This window comes from Homalodisca vitripennis, chromosome 3 (genome assembly GCF_021130785.1).
Source record: "Homalodisca vitripennis isolate AUS2020 chromosome 3, UT_GWSS_2.1, whole genome shotgun sequence".
Lineage (NCBI taxonomy): Eukaryota > Metazoa > Arthropoda > Insecta > Hemiptera > Cicadellidae > Homalodisca > Homalodisca vitripennis.
The window spans coordinates 193711330-193729120 of NC_060209.1; the positions used below are offsets into that span (position 1 = coordinate 193711330).

At 38.5% G+C, this 17791-nt stretch overlaps 1 protein-coding gene across 7 annotated transcripts in view; it reads left to right on the forward strand.

The window, feature by feature from the left end:
* Positions 1 to 17791, forward strand: part of LOC124357955 (transcription factor SPT20 homolog) — a 50863-nt gene that overhangs the window by 18962 nt on the left and 14110 nt on the right. For 4 of the 7 annotated variants that reach the window (XM_046810108.1, XM_046810110.1, XM_046810109.1 and 1 more), the window contains 6 exons: positions 5873 to 6070; positions 6169 to 6271; positions 6952 to 7467; positions 7954 to 8150; positions 15307 to 15411; positions 17004 to 17085. In XM_046810108.1, the coding sequence (XP_046666064.1) occupies positions 5873 to 6070; positions 6169 to 6271; positions 6952 to 7467; positions 7954 to 8150; positions 15307 to 15411; positions 17004 to 17085 (1201 nt within the window). The other 3 variants (XM_046810111.1, XM_046810112.1, XM_046810113.1) reach the window with 3 other exon arrangements.

Consider the following 17791-nt stretch of genomic DNA (forward strand, 5'->3'; position numbering starts at 1 on the left):
TGCATCTAAACAATGGAAATATTAGTTTCAAACATTCAATACATTTATGGAAAATGCTGAAGTCAAAGAAGATAAAAAAACTTGGAGTATTAGTAAATTTTCTGTGGTATGAAAAATATGAATCTGACTGCAAAGATAACAATGCTATAAAACATTAGAAACATTATTAATACCTAAGAAAAATATGCTTTTTGATATTACGTTAAAGATTCTTACAGACGAAATAGGAACTGAAAAAGACAACTGTGTTACTAGTGCTGTATCAGCACACTGATCCCAACAGAAGTGTTACTTTTATGGAAGAGCAAGACATATTTCAAGAGATGACTGTCCCGCAAAAAGATGCTATTTGTAAAGGTTGCTCGAAAACTGGTAGTTTTCTCAAAGTTTGTTTATCTAAGAATCTTAGAAAACCTAAAATAAGTTCAGCCTCTTTAACAACATGTTCCGTATTAACTTCAACAGTAAAACACAAAGTATTATCTAAGGCAATTAAATCCGGAAATATAAATAAAATTTCTGCTACATTTTTAATTGATAATAGAAGTTGTAATCTTTTTGTTGACAGTAGTTTTGTACTGGCTAAAACCTTAAAAAATGTCCAAAAGTCAAACAGGTGTCGATGGCATCAACGTTACTCGTTTCACCAATTAAAGAGCATTCATTTGTGTGAAGTTTGTTTGTAAAGAGCATTTTAACACGTTCGCTGCTAAAAATTAAGTAATGTATGTTGCTAGAGGCTAATTTTTTTTTTTATTAGTATTCACTTACCAATTTAGTTGTTTGTGACACGGGTTGGTACAGAAAGGTCATCAAACACCAAAAAGAGCCGAATTTCGCCATTTTGAAAACGTGCAGTAGATCTACCGCACACGCTCCTGGGGCCAGTCTCTCTTCGAAGCGCGCACCGTTTTCCTTATTGTTTTTGAAAAACAGACCACTAACGATTTGTTTATAATAATACTGGGAACAAAATCACTTAGTATAACTAAAAATATATTGATAAAAAACACTAAAAACTACTATTTACAACCCAACCATCCTCCCCAAGGTACGCTTCATTAGTCATGGAATTGGTCTCAAAACAATGTGGGACACACAACCCAGGCTGTCCATCACATTCTAAACACTGCCACATCACGTATTTCTTTCTGCCATTTGCATAGCAAAACTCTGCACCTCTTTTGTTTTACTTCTCTTTCCACAAGCCACTTTTTCTGTAATCCGTGAGGGTACATGGGGGACGCGGCGGCGCTTCAGAGGTCGAGGAGGCTTGGGAACGTCCGGGAGTAGCTTGTCAATAACCTCCAGACGGAAGTCGTACAATGGCATTTTGTTTTCTCCACTTGATGTGCGAACTTCGTTATAGAGATAGTGTGCATTCACTAACATCATCTGAATTACGTGGACAAAAATCTTTTATATACCACCCGCAGTGTTTTCCTTTCGCAAGGATAATATGACATCATTTGGTCACTGCGGTCCACGCCTTTCATAAAATGGTTGTATTGAACAATTGGTAGTGGTTTTAGTCTCTCCAAACCACCTCGATTAATTGAATTCACCATGTCATTTTCAAATTCAGTGGATATGTAAGAGACAACGCGTTTGTCTTTCCATTTGGCGACAACAACACTTTCGGCGTAGCGGGCGATGGTTTCAACCCTTTTTCAGGGTTGCCGATTTGACTTCAGGAGATACGTATTTTCTGTCCAGCCGAAGAGTTCCAGTGCAATATGTATTCCTACGGAGCAGGCTTGAGGCAAGAGTAAAACTATTATAATAATTATCCATAAATAAACTGTGGCCACAATTGAGTTTCCCTTGCATCAGCTTCAATACAACATTGGCTGCATGCCCCTTACCACCGTAATCATCTAAAAACTCCGCAATACATAAAAAAACGAAGTATTAGGCCATGGGGGTCCCACAAAACAGTACAGTTTGATGCCGTACTTATGGCGTTTCCCTTTTTATATATTGCCTAAAGTACAACCGTCCCCTCCATAAAACCATTCCCTCGTCAATGCACAAATTTTTTTGAGGATAATAAATTGAGTCCATTTTATTGTTGAAGTAGTCAATTAGAAACTGTACTTTAGAAGCTCTGTTGTTTGGGTTAGGGTACCTTTCAAAATTAATGCATCGCAAAATAAGCATGAATTTGTCCCTGGCCATGAATTTGGGGAAGCACGTTGAAAACAGCTTACAAGTTTTCCAATAGTCTTGTATTCGGGGTAATTGTAATATTCCCATGTGCAGCAATAGGGCCAATAAAACATTTGAGATCCTCCACGGTAATGTCTTTCCATTTATGGATTCGTGAGCCTGGGGTTGTAGAGTAGGTCCACAGAATAACTCCAACGCGTATCTATTCGTAGTAGCCACAATGCCCTCCAAAAAAATCACATCCACCAGCAACAAGAAAAAATTGATTGGGTAGGGTAATCTCATTAGGCAAAGGGACTAAAAACTTTTCCTCTTTTGTAAACGGTACATCTTTCATACCTATAGTTTGAGTACTCCATTGTGGTGGTCTTACGTCATAGTCTGGGTTCTTCGACCTCTGACTCATCAGTCTCGTATTGTTCATCGTCGAGGTCCGGAGCATAACCAGGGACACCAGGGTCGTCTTCATAATCAGAATCACTATTAGCCACAAACTGACGTCTATTCTGGATTCCACTAGTTCCAGGAGGCAAATCCATGTCTATTGTATTATAAGAATAACACTAAACACACAACAAAAACGGTAAAATTTGAAGTAGTCTAAAAAACTAACCACAAAACGCTAACTGAGAACGGCGACCACAAAAACGCGGGAAAAGTATATCCCCACGAGCGGCAAAACGGACAACCATACACGACGAGTGCTGAGAGCACACTGACTGGGTTTCTAAAACAATGGCGCTGTGCAGTAGATCTACGTCATGCGCGCCTGGCGCGAGGCAGCCGTGCAGTAGATCTACCGCAACCGCATTGAACGTGTTAAGGTGGATCTGTGTGTACAAGACAATGCTTGTAAACCAATCAAATTGCTTGTTATTGAAAGACTATGTCTGATATGAAATGATATCAAGAAACTACATACTAGTGTTACTGTATAGATTGGGCAACCGAGATCGTCTTTCTCCATTTGTAACGTTACATGTGCTAATGTTGAACCACCATTACTATTTCAATACAAGACTAAAGAATGTCGACCTGTTGCAACTAAGACGAGGTGGTTTTTTGGGGAAGGTGAAAAGTTTATACAATCTGAAATACAGGCTCTTCTGAAAGATGGTGTTATCGAGGAGAGTGTTTCTCCGTGGCTAGCTCAAGTGCTCATTACCAAAAACGGAAACCACAAGAAACGGCTTGTAATAGACTATTCTCGGACAGTAAATAAATGTACAATATTGGGTGCTTACCCTTTGCCAGATATCAAATCACTTATGTTAAAAATTTCTAAATTTGTTACTTTCAGTTCATTGGATTTGTCTAGTGCTTATCGTTAGTTACCGATTCCAGGGCACAACAAAACTTTGCTGCTTGTGAAGGTAATGAACAGTTGTATCAGTTTAAACACATTCCTTTTTGGGTAACCAGTGGTGTTTTGGCTTTCCAAAGGACAATAAATAAGATTATCTCAGAAGTACTTTTGATTATTTTGATGTTGTTACAATAGGAGGAATGGGTAAACAAGATTATGATAAAAACTTAGATTATTACTGTAGATAATGAGTACAGTCTGAGATTAAACCTGAAGAAATGTAAATTTGCAGATACTATATCTATCCTTGGTTATCAAATCAGAAATAAAACTATGCATCCCGATCCAGAGAGATTACACTTTTCGATTCCACTTTTGGTCATGCCTCTGCCTCATGATGCTACTTATCAGAAACAAACATTTGGATTGTTCTCATTCTACTCCAAATGGATACCAAAGTTTTCTGATAAAATTGGAAGTTTAGTAAGCTGTAAGAATTTTCCTACTGTAACCACCTTCCTTGCTGCTGGGTTCTTTTCAATACATTAAGAAGGATATTGAAAGATCATTTCTTGTGACTGTTGAACCAGAAAATCAGTTGATAGTCAAAACTGATGCTTCAGGAGTTGCAGCCAAATAGCTGCTACATTGAGACAAAATGGACGTCCTGCAGCCTTCTTTTCTAGGACTTTGTCTGGAAGTGAAAAACAATACTTGACAGAAGAGAGAGAAGTTCAGGCCATAGTAGAATCAATTAAGAAAAGGAGACATTTTATGTTAGGGAGACAATTTATTTTCTTAACTGATCAGAAATCTTTATTATTCATTTTTGACCAAAACCATTCTACCAGAATCAAAAATGACAAAATCTTACGCTTTTGACTAGAGCTTTCTCCTTTCTCATATGACATTTAATATCGACCTGGTAAAGAAAACATATCTACAGGTACACTCTCTTGGATCTGTAATGGCTCTATAACCAACAAAAAGATTTTTGAAATGTCAAACCAGGCTCTTTGTTAAGAATAAGAATAAGAATTAAGTTATCCAGAAATAACTGGGTACACAGCAAAGATTTGCCATATTCTTTCAATGATATCAAATCAATTACTTTATCTTGTCCTATTTGTTTAGAGGTCAAATCTAGATTCTAAAAACAACACTTCGATAAAAGCCCCTTCACCCTTTGAAAGACTGAACATTGATTTCAAAGGACCACTTCCATTGTCAAGTAAAAATCGGTTTATGTTAAATATTTTTATGAGTACTCTCGCTTCCCATTCTCTCAGGTCTGCACAGAGATGACTTCAAGTACTGTGATATAATGTGTACAAAACTTATTCTCTGTTTATGGGATCCCAATCTAGATCCATTCTGACAGAGGCAAACCATTTTTGTCCGATGAAATAAGGACATATTTTCATCTAAAGGGGATTGATTCAAGTTAAACCAGTCTTTACAATCCTGCTGGAAATGGACAAACTGAGAGGTTTAATGGAGTTCCATGAAAGACCGTTACACTGTCACTAAAATCAAAAGGACTACACCAACGATACTAGGACTCTGTACTTCCAAAGTCTCTATATTCGATACACTCTTTACCATGCACAGCAACAAACTGCATTCCACACGAGAGAATGTTTTACATCCATGCTGATCGACTAATGGTACTTCTACCAGCATGGTTATGCAAGTACTAGCTAGACAAAATGTGAGAAGCGGCAAAAAATGTGAACTACTGTTCATGAAGTTAAATTAGTAGAAGCAAATCCACAATAAGCACTGATTCGTTATTCCAATGGAAGGGAATCTACCGTCTCATTAAAACACTTAGCTTCCAGAGATGATAAAAGTGTAATTGTGACAGACTTGTCCAATTGCTCGGAAAAACAAGAAGCAGAGCATGGAAATGAAGATGCATCACAAGGAAATAAAGAAGATTCTTCATAAGACACTGAAGGTAAATCTGAACAGTTTAATCAAGAAAATAGAGGTTCTCCTCGAAGAGGATCAAGAATATGAAGGATCTCCGAACGTTTCAATGATTACCTCCTAAATTCAGTGGAGGAGAATGTTATAATGTACTCTTTGTAAAAACAAGATTACATCATCTGTGTGTGTTGTTTTTTTAAAGAAAAACATTAAGTAATTGTTTATACATTAAGATTAAAGTTATCTAGTTGAATTTTGTTGATTAAAGCTATAGTTTATAGAAAAGTTTTCTTGGTTTCATTACATAATGCAAGACTCATTCAAAAATATTACTTTTTCATTCTTTGTATATTTTAAAATTTTGTTCACACAAATTTTCTATTAACATTGATTTTGTCCTAAGATGATTTAGGGCTGGTGAAAATATGAATTGCTAATAAACACAATTTATTTGACATATTTCAGGTGTTGAGTGCCATGAACCAACAACAGCAGCTGAAGCTTCAGAAGGCAGTGCAAGCCCAGAAAGAGCAGCAGGCACTGGCAGATAGTTCAGGGACAATCAACGGTCTGATAACATCGGTAGCCGTGCAGAACGGGCCCCTGGCTAACGGTGACGTGGCTTCCCCCTCCACTCACACCCCTGTGGCTGTCCAGACTCAGGTCAGTCGGCTGCTTCGAGTGTAGAGTGTAGAGTTTGGTGACGTACACTGTCACAACTTTACGTACAGATACGATGATGTGTTTATGTACTGTTGTAGCAACCGAGCAAACCACTGATCATGACCAATCCTGCCATCAGTGCTTTAGCCAATGATCTCAAGAACTCCGCTCAGCAGTATCAGCAGCAGCAGCAGGCCGCAGGTACAGTAACCTGATAACTAGCCAGTCATAGGTAACTGCAGGTAGTGTTTCAACTCATTACGTAAAATTTAAATCTTATCTGGTTTTTCTTTTTGAAAAAAAAATTGCTTTTGAAGACTCTTTTCCCTACTTCATTGTACTGTATCTTACCTGTGTCCTGCCATGGATAATTTGAAATTTGTTAAAATCGTATCTAAGACATCTGGTACACCTAGCTACTGACTAAAGAAAGTTTTGATTCATTCAAGTTTGTTTTCTAAAAACATTATAAATAATATCTTTTGCAGAATTATGTACGGTTTTTACTAGGTTTCATAGTTACATAGGAACGCAATGACCGTTGGCTTTGGAAAACACGGTAAAAAAATAATATCTCAGCTGGTACCAATGAATCAACCAAATTTAATAAGAATTGGTTCTTAATTCATAAAGATTTTAGAACATTCTTGTAAGCAGAAGTTGTATATTATATATTTATAAACAGATAAGCTTTTTTGATCATACAATTGTTCTTAAGAAATATAATTTTCTATTCTAATTACAAATTATAAATGTTGAATTTGAGTAATTTTTAGTTATTTTTAACTCAACTTTGTTGTCAATTTGGAATACAACATTTTTGTATTCTAATATTCTATACTTCTAATACTATTCTAATACCTACTATTTCTGGTTTCCAGCTAATGCAGCTGCAGCAGCCGCCGCCGCCGCTGCCGCAGCGAGTGCAGTAAATGTTGCCAGTGGTGCCAACCCTACAGTGAACTTTGTGGCCAGCCAACAGTCCAACAACCACCACAACAATGCAGCCATTCTCAGCCTGCTGAACAACAACAGCGGGTCCTCTGCGGCTGCCGCCAATCCTACCCTCAACCAGCTGTTGAACAATGTGATATCTCCCTCGTCCAAACAGCAAGTGTTAACGACTAGGAAAATGACATTAACCAATTTAATTAACCCTCGGTCGATAGCGATAAATCCCCAGTCGAGTTCGACGAACCAAGTGCAAGCGCAGTCAGTGCGAGTGTCGTTGTCGTCCCTAACGAACCAACTGTCTTCCCCTCCCTTAACTCAGCAGAAGGCTAGGATAGTGCCTGCGACAGTGCAGTATAGTGGCAGGAGATTGTCGGACTCTACTCCTGCTGCGACCTCGTCCAGCCTGGGCCTCTCCATGCCTGGCCTCTCTGCCCTCCTAGCAGGTAACACTGTTGTAATATAGATAAATATCACAGGTACATCAACAGATCATTGTGATACTCCAGAGATCCAAATATACCTTGAACTACTATCCTGTGGTTTTATTCTCAACAATTTCTATATCATTTCCCAAAAAATGTTTCACATGAAAGATTTTGTTGCAGTAAAAAGATGTTAAGACAGTGCTTGACAATTCTGTAGCATCCATTTGAAAGTACATTTGAATCCATGAAAGTTAGTAACATTCATTTTCACCTGTGGCATGATTTCAATTCTTCCAGAATACTACAAGAACACTGAGGTTTAGCCAAATGTTATCATGGTGAAGTAGAGATACCTTGCATTAGAAGAATACTATGATGTAGACATATATAAAGCTGAGATGTGCAATATGAAAATAGCAATAGTAAATATAATATTTCTATCAAATTTAAATTTTTTAAATTCGTGGCTGCCTCTAAAAAATGCTGAAGTGATTGTGGTTACAGGGACACCATCTGCCGACAACCCCGTGCCAGGAGCCAGCAGTTCCAACTCTGCGTTGCTAGAGCGACTGTCCACACCCCCCTCGTATCCCTCGTCTAGTCCAAAGCCTCCTCCTGCCCCCTCACCCACCGCTATCAACCTCAACCTGGCCAGTGTGCAAGGAGCCCTGGCCTCCATCCCCGGCCTGCAGAACGTTCAGGTTAGAATATTAGACATATTGTATTCATCCACAGTGCAATAATTTATTTTCGGTGTCCACTAGTTTTGAAAAGTGGAAAGGTTGGTAACTAGCCTTGAATATTTATACATTGAGAAAAGGTTCAGAATATGCTTCATGTTCTTTTGAGAATATCCATTATTAAATTGACTTTAATTGTAGATTCATCTGTTGTAGATCTAGAACTAAGATCGGTATACCGGGCCTGATATGGTACTACAAATTTCATGAGTTTGTGATTCGTTATCGTGCATTGATGGACACAAACACGTGAGTTGTTTGTACCTATTCACAAAAAGTTGATTCTACCATTTATATCTCGACTATGTTGCTATCAGGGACGTGAAGCATGCAACTTTGTTCTTGGTGTTTCGTGGTTATTCTGTCCATTACTAGGGCTGTGTTCACAGAATTGTTGCAATGAGTTTGTGACAGATGTGGAGCATGGTGTGATAACCACTGTCAAAACAGTTATACATTAGAAATGGAGATCAGTGTTAGACAGTAAAACAGTTTATTGCAAACAGATCCTTGAACGTGAGCGATATCACAACCAGTGTCAAACAGTTGTTTGCTGGAACTGGGGAGCAGTGTTCGACAATAAAACTCAATTTTTGAAACATTGCTGAAATATTACTGTCATGAATGAACAGACTTTGTATTAACACATTCACTGCGTGTCTGATCAGCAAGTGTATTAACACATTCACTGCGTGTCTGATCAGCAAGTGTATTAACACATTCACTGCGTGTCTGATCAGCAAGTGTATTAACACATTCACTGCGTGTCTGATCAGCAAGTGTATTAACACATTCACTGGAATCCGACATCTTCCACTGCCGGCAACTCGAATAACTCACAACTCAAGATCATCCATTGACTGTATATGTACAAACCTATCAGAGGATAAAGTAAGCTTTTCAATTACTGAAACAGGAATATCTGACCATTTAGGACAATCATGTAGCTTCCATCCAGGATTAAAACGTACTCATGAAAATAGAAGCTCATTCAAAAGAATCTACAGTAGGAGAAACCTTGAAAACTTGAAAGCTACACTTGCATTAGAAAACTGGGATTCCGTTCACAATGCCCTTGATGCAGAAGAAGCCTTCAAATCATTTCAAACCATAATGGCTAGAACACTGGATCATGCTTGCCCAAAGAAAAGAACTAGAACAAAGCGTAAATCTAAGCTTAAGATCTACTATGATGAAGAAGTTATGATGATGAAAGATGACTTCCTTAGAGCACACTATAAGTATGAAATGACGGGGAATGAAAGCGACAGGATAACAATGATTTCAAAAAAGAAAGCGTATGACATTAAACTTAGAACCCTTAAACGCAACAGTGCCGCTGAACATATAGCTCAATCAAACAACAAGTCCAAAGCTCTTTGGGAGATTATCAATTCAGAAAAACAAAACAAACTATCATGCAGTTCTTTATCGAGTTTAGAAATAGATGGCAAGATAGAAAACAATCCATATCTTATAGCCGAACATCTAAACCTCTACTTCTCACAGATTGCAGACACAACACTTGAAAAATCCTGTAACGAGATTCAAAACAATAACATACTCCCCCTAACTGGAAATGCCTTCACCTTATATCAAGGTGAACCACTAAATCTAACTCCTACTGAATCCAGTGAAGTACTAAGAGTTATTCAGTAACTGAAATTCAAACTCTCTTGTGGTGTTGATGAAATTCCATCGAAAGTAGTAAAACACTGTGCAACACATTTAGCAGCCCCACTTGTAAGCATAATAAATAAATCATTTAATCTTGGCCAATTTCCATCTGGTTTGAAACTCTCCAAAATTTACCCTAAACACAAAAAAGGCTCCACAACCAAAGCAGAAAACTATCGCCCAATTTCACTGATCTCCACCTTTTCAAAGATCATAGAGAAGATTGCACTTTCAAGAATGCTGGTCCACCTTGAACACTATGACCTAATAACAAAAAGTCAGCACGGCTTCCTCAGAGGAAAATCTACAATCAGTGCCATCACAAGCCTTACTGAATACGTCATCGACCAACTTGAAGACAATAATTATGTATCAGCAGTCCTCTTAGACTACAGTAAGGCTTTTGACTGCTTGGGGCATGAGCTGATTCTTAAGAAACTGTCCGCACTAGAAATTCAAGGCAGAGCAAATGACTGGGTGGCTAGCTATCTCGAGGGACGCAAGCATATTGTTGAAGTAAAGAAAACTGCAAATGGACAAAGCTGTACTTACAGATCCAAAACAGCTCCAGTGAATAGAGGAGTCCCACAGGGCTCAGTATTGGGTCCATTTTTGTTTGTACTTTTTACTAATGATTTTTCACATTATATCAACACTGACAATGTAAAAACTATTATGTATGCAGATGATACAACCCTTCTTATAAAAAATGACTCCACACTGGGCCTGCATGCAGACATTGTCACATCAACAAACAAAACTCTGCAGTACTGCCTGAAAAATGACCTGGCAATTAACCCAACAAAGACCACCCAAATTAATTTTAGCAGAAGACAAGATCAAGTGCCTAACGTCCAAAACATCACAATAGAAAAACAGTCAAAACTATTAGGCATAGTGATTGATGGTGATCTTACCTGGACTGATCATATTAACAGTTTGACCAAAAAGCTTGGATCTGGAATCTACGCAGTAAGAAGAATTAAGTGGATAGGAAGACTGCAAGCGGCAAAGACAACTTACCATGCTGTTTTTGAATCCCATATAAGGTATGGTATATCAGTATGGGGAGGAACATCTGCCCATAATCTTAGCAAGATCTTACTCCTCCAAAAAAAGGCAATAAGGACACTGGCAGATCTGGGACCACTTGAAAGCTGCAGAGAAGCTTTTAAGACTTTAAAACTCATGACTGTCATAGCACTGTACATCTACTCTGTAGTTGTCCAGACAGTTGAAATGGAGTTACCAAGAGCTAAGGATACTCACTCCCACAACACCCGGAGAGCAACTGACTACCTCCTTCCTGGACACCATACTACACGGTACAGCAGGAAACCATCCTACATGGGAAGAAAAATCTTCAACACCCTACCTCTCAACCTGAAAAATCTTGGAGGGAATGAGATGAAGAAAAGCCTTCAAGACTGGCTCATGGAAAGACCCTTTTACACCATGACAGAATTTTTTGACTCTGTAAACAGTACATTGTAAAGCAAGAGACCTGGATTTTAATTCATTGTAAATTTTGACGCTATTACACTTCTTTATGCTGATGTAAATAAAGAACTTTTGACTATTGACTATTGACTGCGTGTCTGATCAGCAAGTGCTGTCCCCCGTGCGGCAAAATAAAAAAATAACTAAACACAACAGAATTAATATTTTTGTAACCTATTCGATATTATGAAGTGTACGTAACCTTAAATTTTAATTAAATAGATAAAAAAAATTATGACGCACAAGTGCGTTATCCGCACATGATATAACTAATGTTCCTGTGTGCGGATGACGCGCCGGTGCGTCATCATTCTTTTATCCTTGTTTCAAGTTAAAAATATTACATTTCGTATTTGTACATGATTTATTAGCTTAAAATATACATCATCAAGTATAAAAAGAATAAAATATTTATATAAAAAACAAAAATGTCATTGTTTTAGTCAGATCTTTCCACAAATGTTGGGTTCACATACTATGGTGTATTCTAAAACAATCTTTGAGACACAATGCAGGTTTTCCAGGACATGCCTCACATTGATAAATTGGGTCCTTCCTTTTTCCTTTTTTATAACACACATTGCAACGTCTTCTTCGTGTTTTATTGTTTTTCCCCAAAGGTGATTTGACAGAGAGATGCTCAACTATCGCTGACTGAAGTCGTGCCAAGTCTTGGTGCCGAACATTTCGGACGGGCGTCCGCAGACGTTTTATTATTGTCATTCTAAAATCAAATAACGCAATTTTTTTGCCAATTGTGTGTTTGTTTCACAGTATGAATGCATTGACCATACTCATTTTCAATATGTGTATAAATACCTTCTTATACCATCTTAATGTTTTTCTCTCTCATTTGTTTTTTATGTATTGTTTAAATATAAGACGTCCCCTCCACAACATCATTGATTCGTCAAGTGATAACTCTTTGCCGGGATTGTAAACACATAACATTTTGTTGTTAAAATATTCGATAATGGGCCTAATTTTCATTAGTTTGTCAATATCGTTAGTTTTGTTGTCGATAAAATGAAGGCACCGTAGTATTAGTAGAAACTTATCATGTGACATGTACTCACTGAAACAAGTTTTGAATCTTGTAGTCTTGGCATTTTTACATTACCTGTGTGAAGTAGAAGACCTACAAAGGTTTTGAACTCTTGAAGAGTCAAATCCTTCCATTCACTTATTCGGGATCGCTCTGCTGACCCTTCTGATAAGAACAATTCCTCTGCATAAACATTTGTTTAACGAACAATTCCCTCTAGGAAAACATCGTCAACTAACAAACTAAAATAATCAAATGGTTCATTTTTTCCTGGTATAGGAACGTAATCCTTGTTGTTGTGTGAACAAATAAGTAAGCATGGAATCTGGGGAATCAACCCATACAGTTTCTGATTGGAGTGTGTTAGCTGACAACTCACCTGTTTCAGTATTGTTTGAGGCAACATCAGCCTGATAACTCTCCTCCAGACCACCATCACTTGAAATATTATCGTCATCACTATTAGGATTATACGACTCACCACTACTTTCTGCCTCATATTCTGAACCTGAATCAATTATCCTATCAATTTCACTTACTGTCAAATATTTTGACGAACCTTCTCCTTGGTCTTCCATACTAAACGCTTATGAGCATTTTATCTGTAAAGATAAATGAAAATGGAATTCTAAGTCAGCAACTATAACCTCTAATAGAACTCGTTGTATCAAAGAATAGAAGGATACTGAATGTTCAATGGGGGGAGGAAGGCAAGAAAGGACATGATGCAATATGACTCGCTTGTGCGTCACCCGCATATGCTGAGACAAGCGCGTCATCCGCAGTGAACGTGTTAAATGTTGCAATGACCAGCAATAACAGTCATCAAAATGACCAGTAACATCAGTCATCACAATAACAAGCAACATCAATCGTTGCAATGACTAGCAATAGCAGCCATCACAATAACCATCACCATCAGCCATTATAATAACCAGCAATAGCAATCATCGCAATGAACATCAACATCAGCCATCACATTGTCCAGCAACAGCAGTCGCTGCAGTGACCATCAACAGCATCCGTCACAATGACCAGCAACAGCTGTCATCACAAAGTAACAGCAATTGTCTCAATGACCAACAATAGCAATTGTCGCAATGACCATCAACATCAGTCATCACAGTATCCAGCCAGCAACAGCAGTCGCCGCAATGATCAGCAATAGCAATCATCGCAATGACCAACTACAACAATCGTCACAATAAACAACAACAGCAGTCGTCACAATGACCATCAACAGCAGCTATCACAATAACCAGCAACAGCAGTCTTCTCAATGATCAACAACTGCAGTCGTTGCAATGACCAGCAACAGCAGTTATCTCAATGACCTTCAACAGAATCGATCACTATAACCAGCGACAGCAGTAGTCGCAATGACCAGCTACAGCAATTGTTACAATGATCAGCAACAACAATCGTCGCAATGACCAGCAACAGCAGTAATCACAATGACCATCAACAGCAGCTATCACAATAACCAATAACAGCAGTCTTCACAATGATCAACAACATCATTCATCACAATAACCAGCAACAGTAGTCTTCACAATGACAATCAACATAAGGTATCACAATGACCATCAACATCAGCCATCATATATAAACATCAACATCAGTAATTACAATGACTATCAACAGCAGCCGGCACAATGACCAGCAAGTGCAGCCTTCACAATAACCATCAACATTAGTCATCATAATAGCTAGCAGATACAGCCGTCACAATAACCAGCAATAGCAGCCATCACAATTACCAGCAACCACAGTCGTTGCAATGACCATCAACAGCAGCCATCACAATAACAAGCAACTGCAGTTGTTGCAATGTTCATCAACAGCAACCATCACAATAACGAGCAACAGCAGTTGTTGCAATGTTCATCAACAGCAACCATCACAATAACGAGCAACAGCAGTCGTCGAAATGAACAGCAACTGAAGCCATCGCAATGACCAGTAACAGCAATCATGATAATGACCACTAAACCAGCCATCACAATAATAGCTAGTAACAACAGTCGTCGCAATGACCAGCAACAGCAGCCATCATAATAATAAAAACAGCAGTTGTTTTACTGACCATCAACAGTAGGCATCACAATAACAAGCAACTGCAGTTGTTGCAATGTTCATCAACAGCAACCATCACAATAACAAGCAACAGCAGTTGTTGCAATGTTAATCAACATCACCCATCATAATAACCAGCATCGGCAGTCGTCACAGTGACCAGCAACCGCAGTTGTCTCAATTACCTTCAACAGATGCCATCACAGTGACCATCAACATCAGTCATCACGGTATCCACCAACTGCAGTCGTCGCAATGACCATTAATAGTAGCCATCACAATAACGAGCAACAGCAGTCGTCGCAATGATCAGCAACTGAAGTCATTGCGATGACTAGTAACAGCAATCGTTACAATGACCATCAACAGCAGCTATTGCAATAACCAGCAACAGCAGTCGTTGCCATTTCCATCAACAGCAGCCATCACAATAATAACCAGCAACATCAGTCGTCACAATGACCAGCAACAGCAATCATCTCAATGACCAGCAACACCAGTCGTCGCAATGACCAGCAACTGCAGCCATTATAATAATAACCAGCAAAGCAGTTGTCGCAATGACCAGCAACAAAAGTCTTTGCAATGACCAACAACAGAAGTCGTCGCAATGACCAGCAACAGCAGCCAACGACCTTATGGTAGTACTCTAGATAATAATCACTTATCCTTGTACACATTTTGAGAGAGCAGGTTGCACAAATTCTCTAATAGCTTTGCTGGCCAGGCTTACTAATCTTAAAAAACTGCTTTGAATTTTATCAAGTGATGACCGTCTCAACTGACTGCACTATGTCTTATTGCATTTGTATTGTGCAGGTATCCATACCAGGGCTGGCTGTCCCCATATCCATGTCCCTCAACAACTCATCGCCTCACATCGTCACCTCTCTGCCCGTCACTGCCTCGTTGCCTGTGAGTATTGTAAGTTATCGCACATTCATTACTACTCTCTGGTTGTTTTGTATTAATTTAAGAATTATAAACAGTTATCTACTGGTTATTTGAAGAATAAACTGAAGCAAGTAGATTAACATTGCATCTAGAACATTTAAAACTTTTGAGTTGCCCTCAGTCTCGTTTTGGGGAGGGTGAATTCGTAAATAATAAAACAACATAAGATATATCTTAAGATATATCATAAGATATATTTCTATAGCTTTAAAAATATTCAACTGTTGAAAAGTTGAGGTAAAGATATTACTTCTCAGACACTCAATATACTATTACTATATACTAATAATTCACTATCCAAAGTGCCATTTACAATTACAATCCTATTTACACATTCTTAACACTGACTGCGTATCTGAAATACGAATACATGAAGAATATTAGGACAAGCAAAAAGTCACTAATCCTTAAATTAATTTATTGATTGCTGATGAAAAGACAGGAGTGCAACTATCTACTTCAAAAGTTACTTGTACTTTGAATCTACAAGGGTATGTATGTCAACGGGACTGGTTATCTAAAAAGTTCCGAAGGAGTCATTGACCTACCATCGGTTGATGCACAGGTAGCATCTACTTGATGGGGAGGAGGGAACCAAACCCAACTCCTTGGGATTTCTTTACTGTCAAAACAAATCATGAGTCAACAGGAAGTGCATGTCTCTGTGAAACAACAGAATATAATCAAGTTTTAGCCAACAAAGGGGTGAGCACAACTTTAATTTTGCAACAATTACGGGCAAAGTTCCAGACCAATACCCTGTCAAGAACCCATGTGTTTGCTTGGGACAAAGAATTTTCTGGAGGGCATGAAAAGATTTTGAATGAGAGCCACAATCATCACCCAAGGACAACTGTTCCTGTCTCAGGGCCCTGTGCAGCATAAACCTGTGAAATTAACCCTGGCCAGTCAGTGGGAACTCCCCCACAGCCACTCTAGTGTTCACCAACTCCACCCCTGGTAGTCAGATGACGACCTTTTAAGGCTCCCTTTCCTCATGTTTATGTGTGTTACAGATGACCTCTAACAACCTGGCTGGTGTCTCAGTCAGTGGGAACTCCCCCACAGCCACTCTAATGTTCACCAACTCCATTATGGTAGTCAGATGATGATCTCTAAAGGCTCCCTTTCCTCATGTTTATGTGTGTTACAGATGACCTCTAACAACCTGGCTGGTGTCTCAGTCAGTGGGAACTCCCCCACAGCCACTCTAATGTTCACCAACTCCATTATGGTAGTCAGATGATGATCTCTAAGGCTCCCTTTCCTCATGTTTATGTGTGTTACAGATGACCTCTAACAACCTGGCTGGTGTCTCAGTCAGTGGGAACTCCCCCACAGCCACTCTAATGTTCACCAACTCCATTATGGTAGTCAGATGATGATCTCTAAGGCTCCCTTTCCTCATGTTTATGTGTGTTACAGATGACCTCTAACAACCTGGCTGGTGTCTCAGTCAGTGGGAACTCCCCCACAGCCACTCTAATGTTCACCAACTCCATTATGGTAGTCAGATGATGATCTCTAAAGGCTCCCTTTCCTCATGTTTATGTGTGTTACAGATGACCTCTAACAACCTGGCTGGTGTCTCAGTCAGTGGGAACTCCCCCACAGCCACTCTAGTGTTCACCAACTCTACCCCAGGTACAGTTAGATGACGATGTCTTGTGGCTTGTTTTCTGTATGTAGAACTTTGTTGATGTGTTACATGTAGTTGTCTGGTTTACAAGAGTTAGAATCTACTAAGACAGGGTGTCTGAGTGCTGTGAAACTGAGTTAATTTTGTTTTCAGTTATTACTATGAGAATTTTTGCTATAGTTACTGCATTATGACGTTGATCATCATTAGGTTTCAAGAATGTTAGCATAAAGTTAAACTATATTGAACTATTATCTGTATTAATAAATGAATAGTAATGACCGAAATGAATGATTCACTACTTCTTACAGGCTCTGAAATAATTGGTCCTCCAGAGATGGCTGACCATTTTAAGTGTATTTTTAATCATAACTCTAATTAAGGTATAAAAAGAATATTTCAATTTTTTAAATTCCTTTTTTTCTTTATTGTGACAGAAATTAATTTGCTTTTTTATTCATTATAAACACACGGATTAAGTTGATATGTCAATAAAAAACAACAATATTTTTTATACAAATAAAGCAACTATTTATTTCTACATTATTGAGATTGGAATTTTTTTGGTGAATCCATTACATTACCTTGAACAACACAAACATCAGCTAGCGGACATCTTCACGCACGAAAATAAGCAAACAATGCAAATCGCCATGTGCCGCTTTGTAACCAAGCTGATTTAATGCAGTGTTGAGTTCTTGTTACTAACAA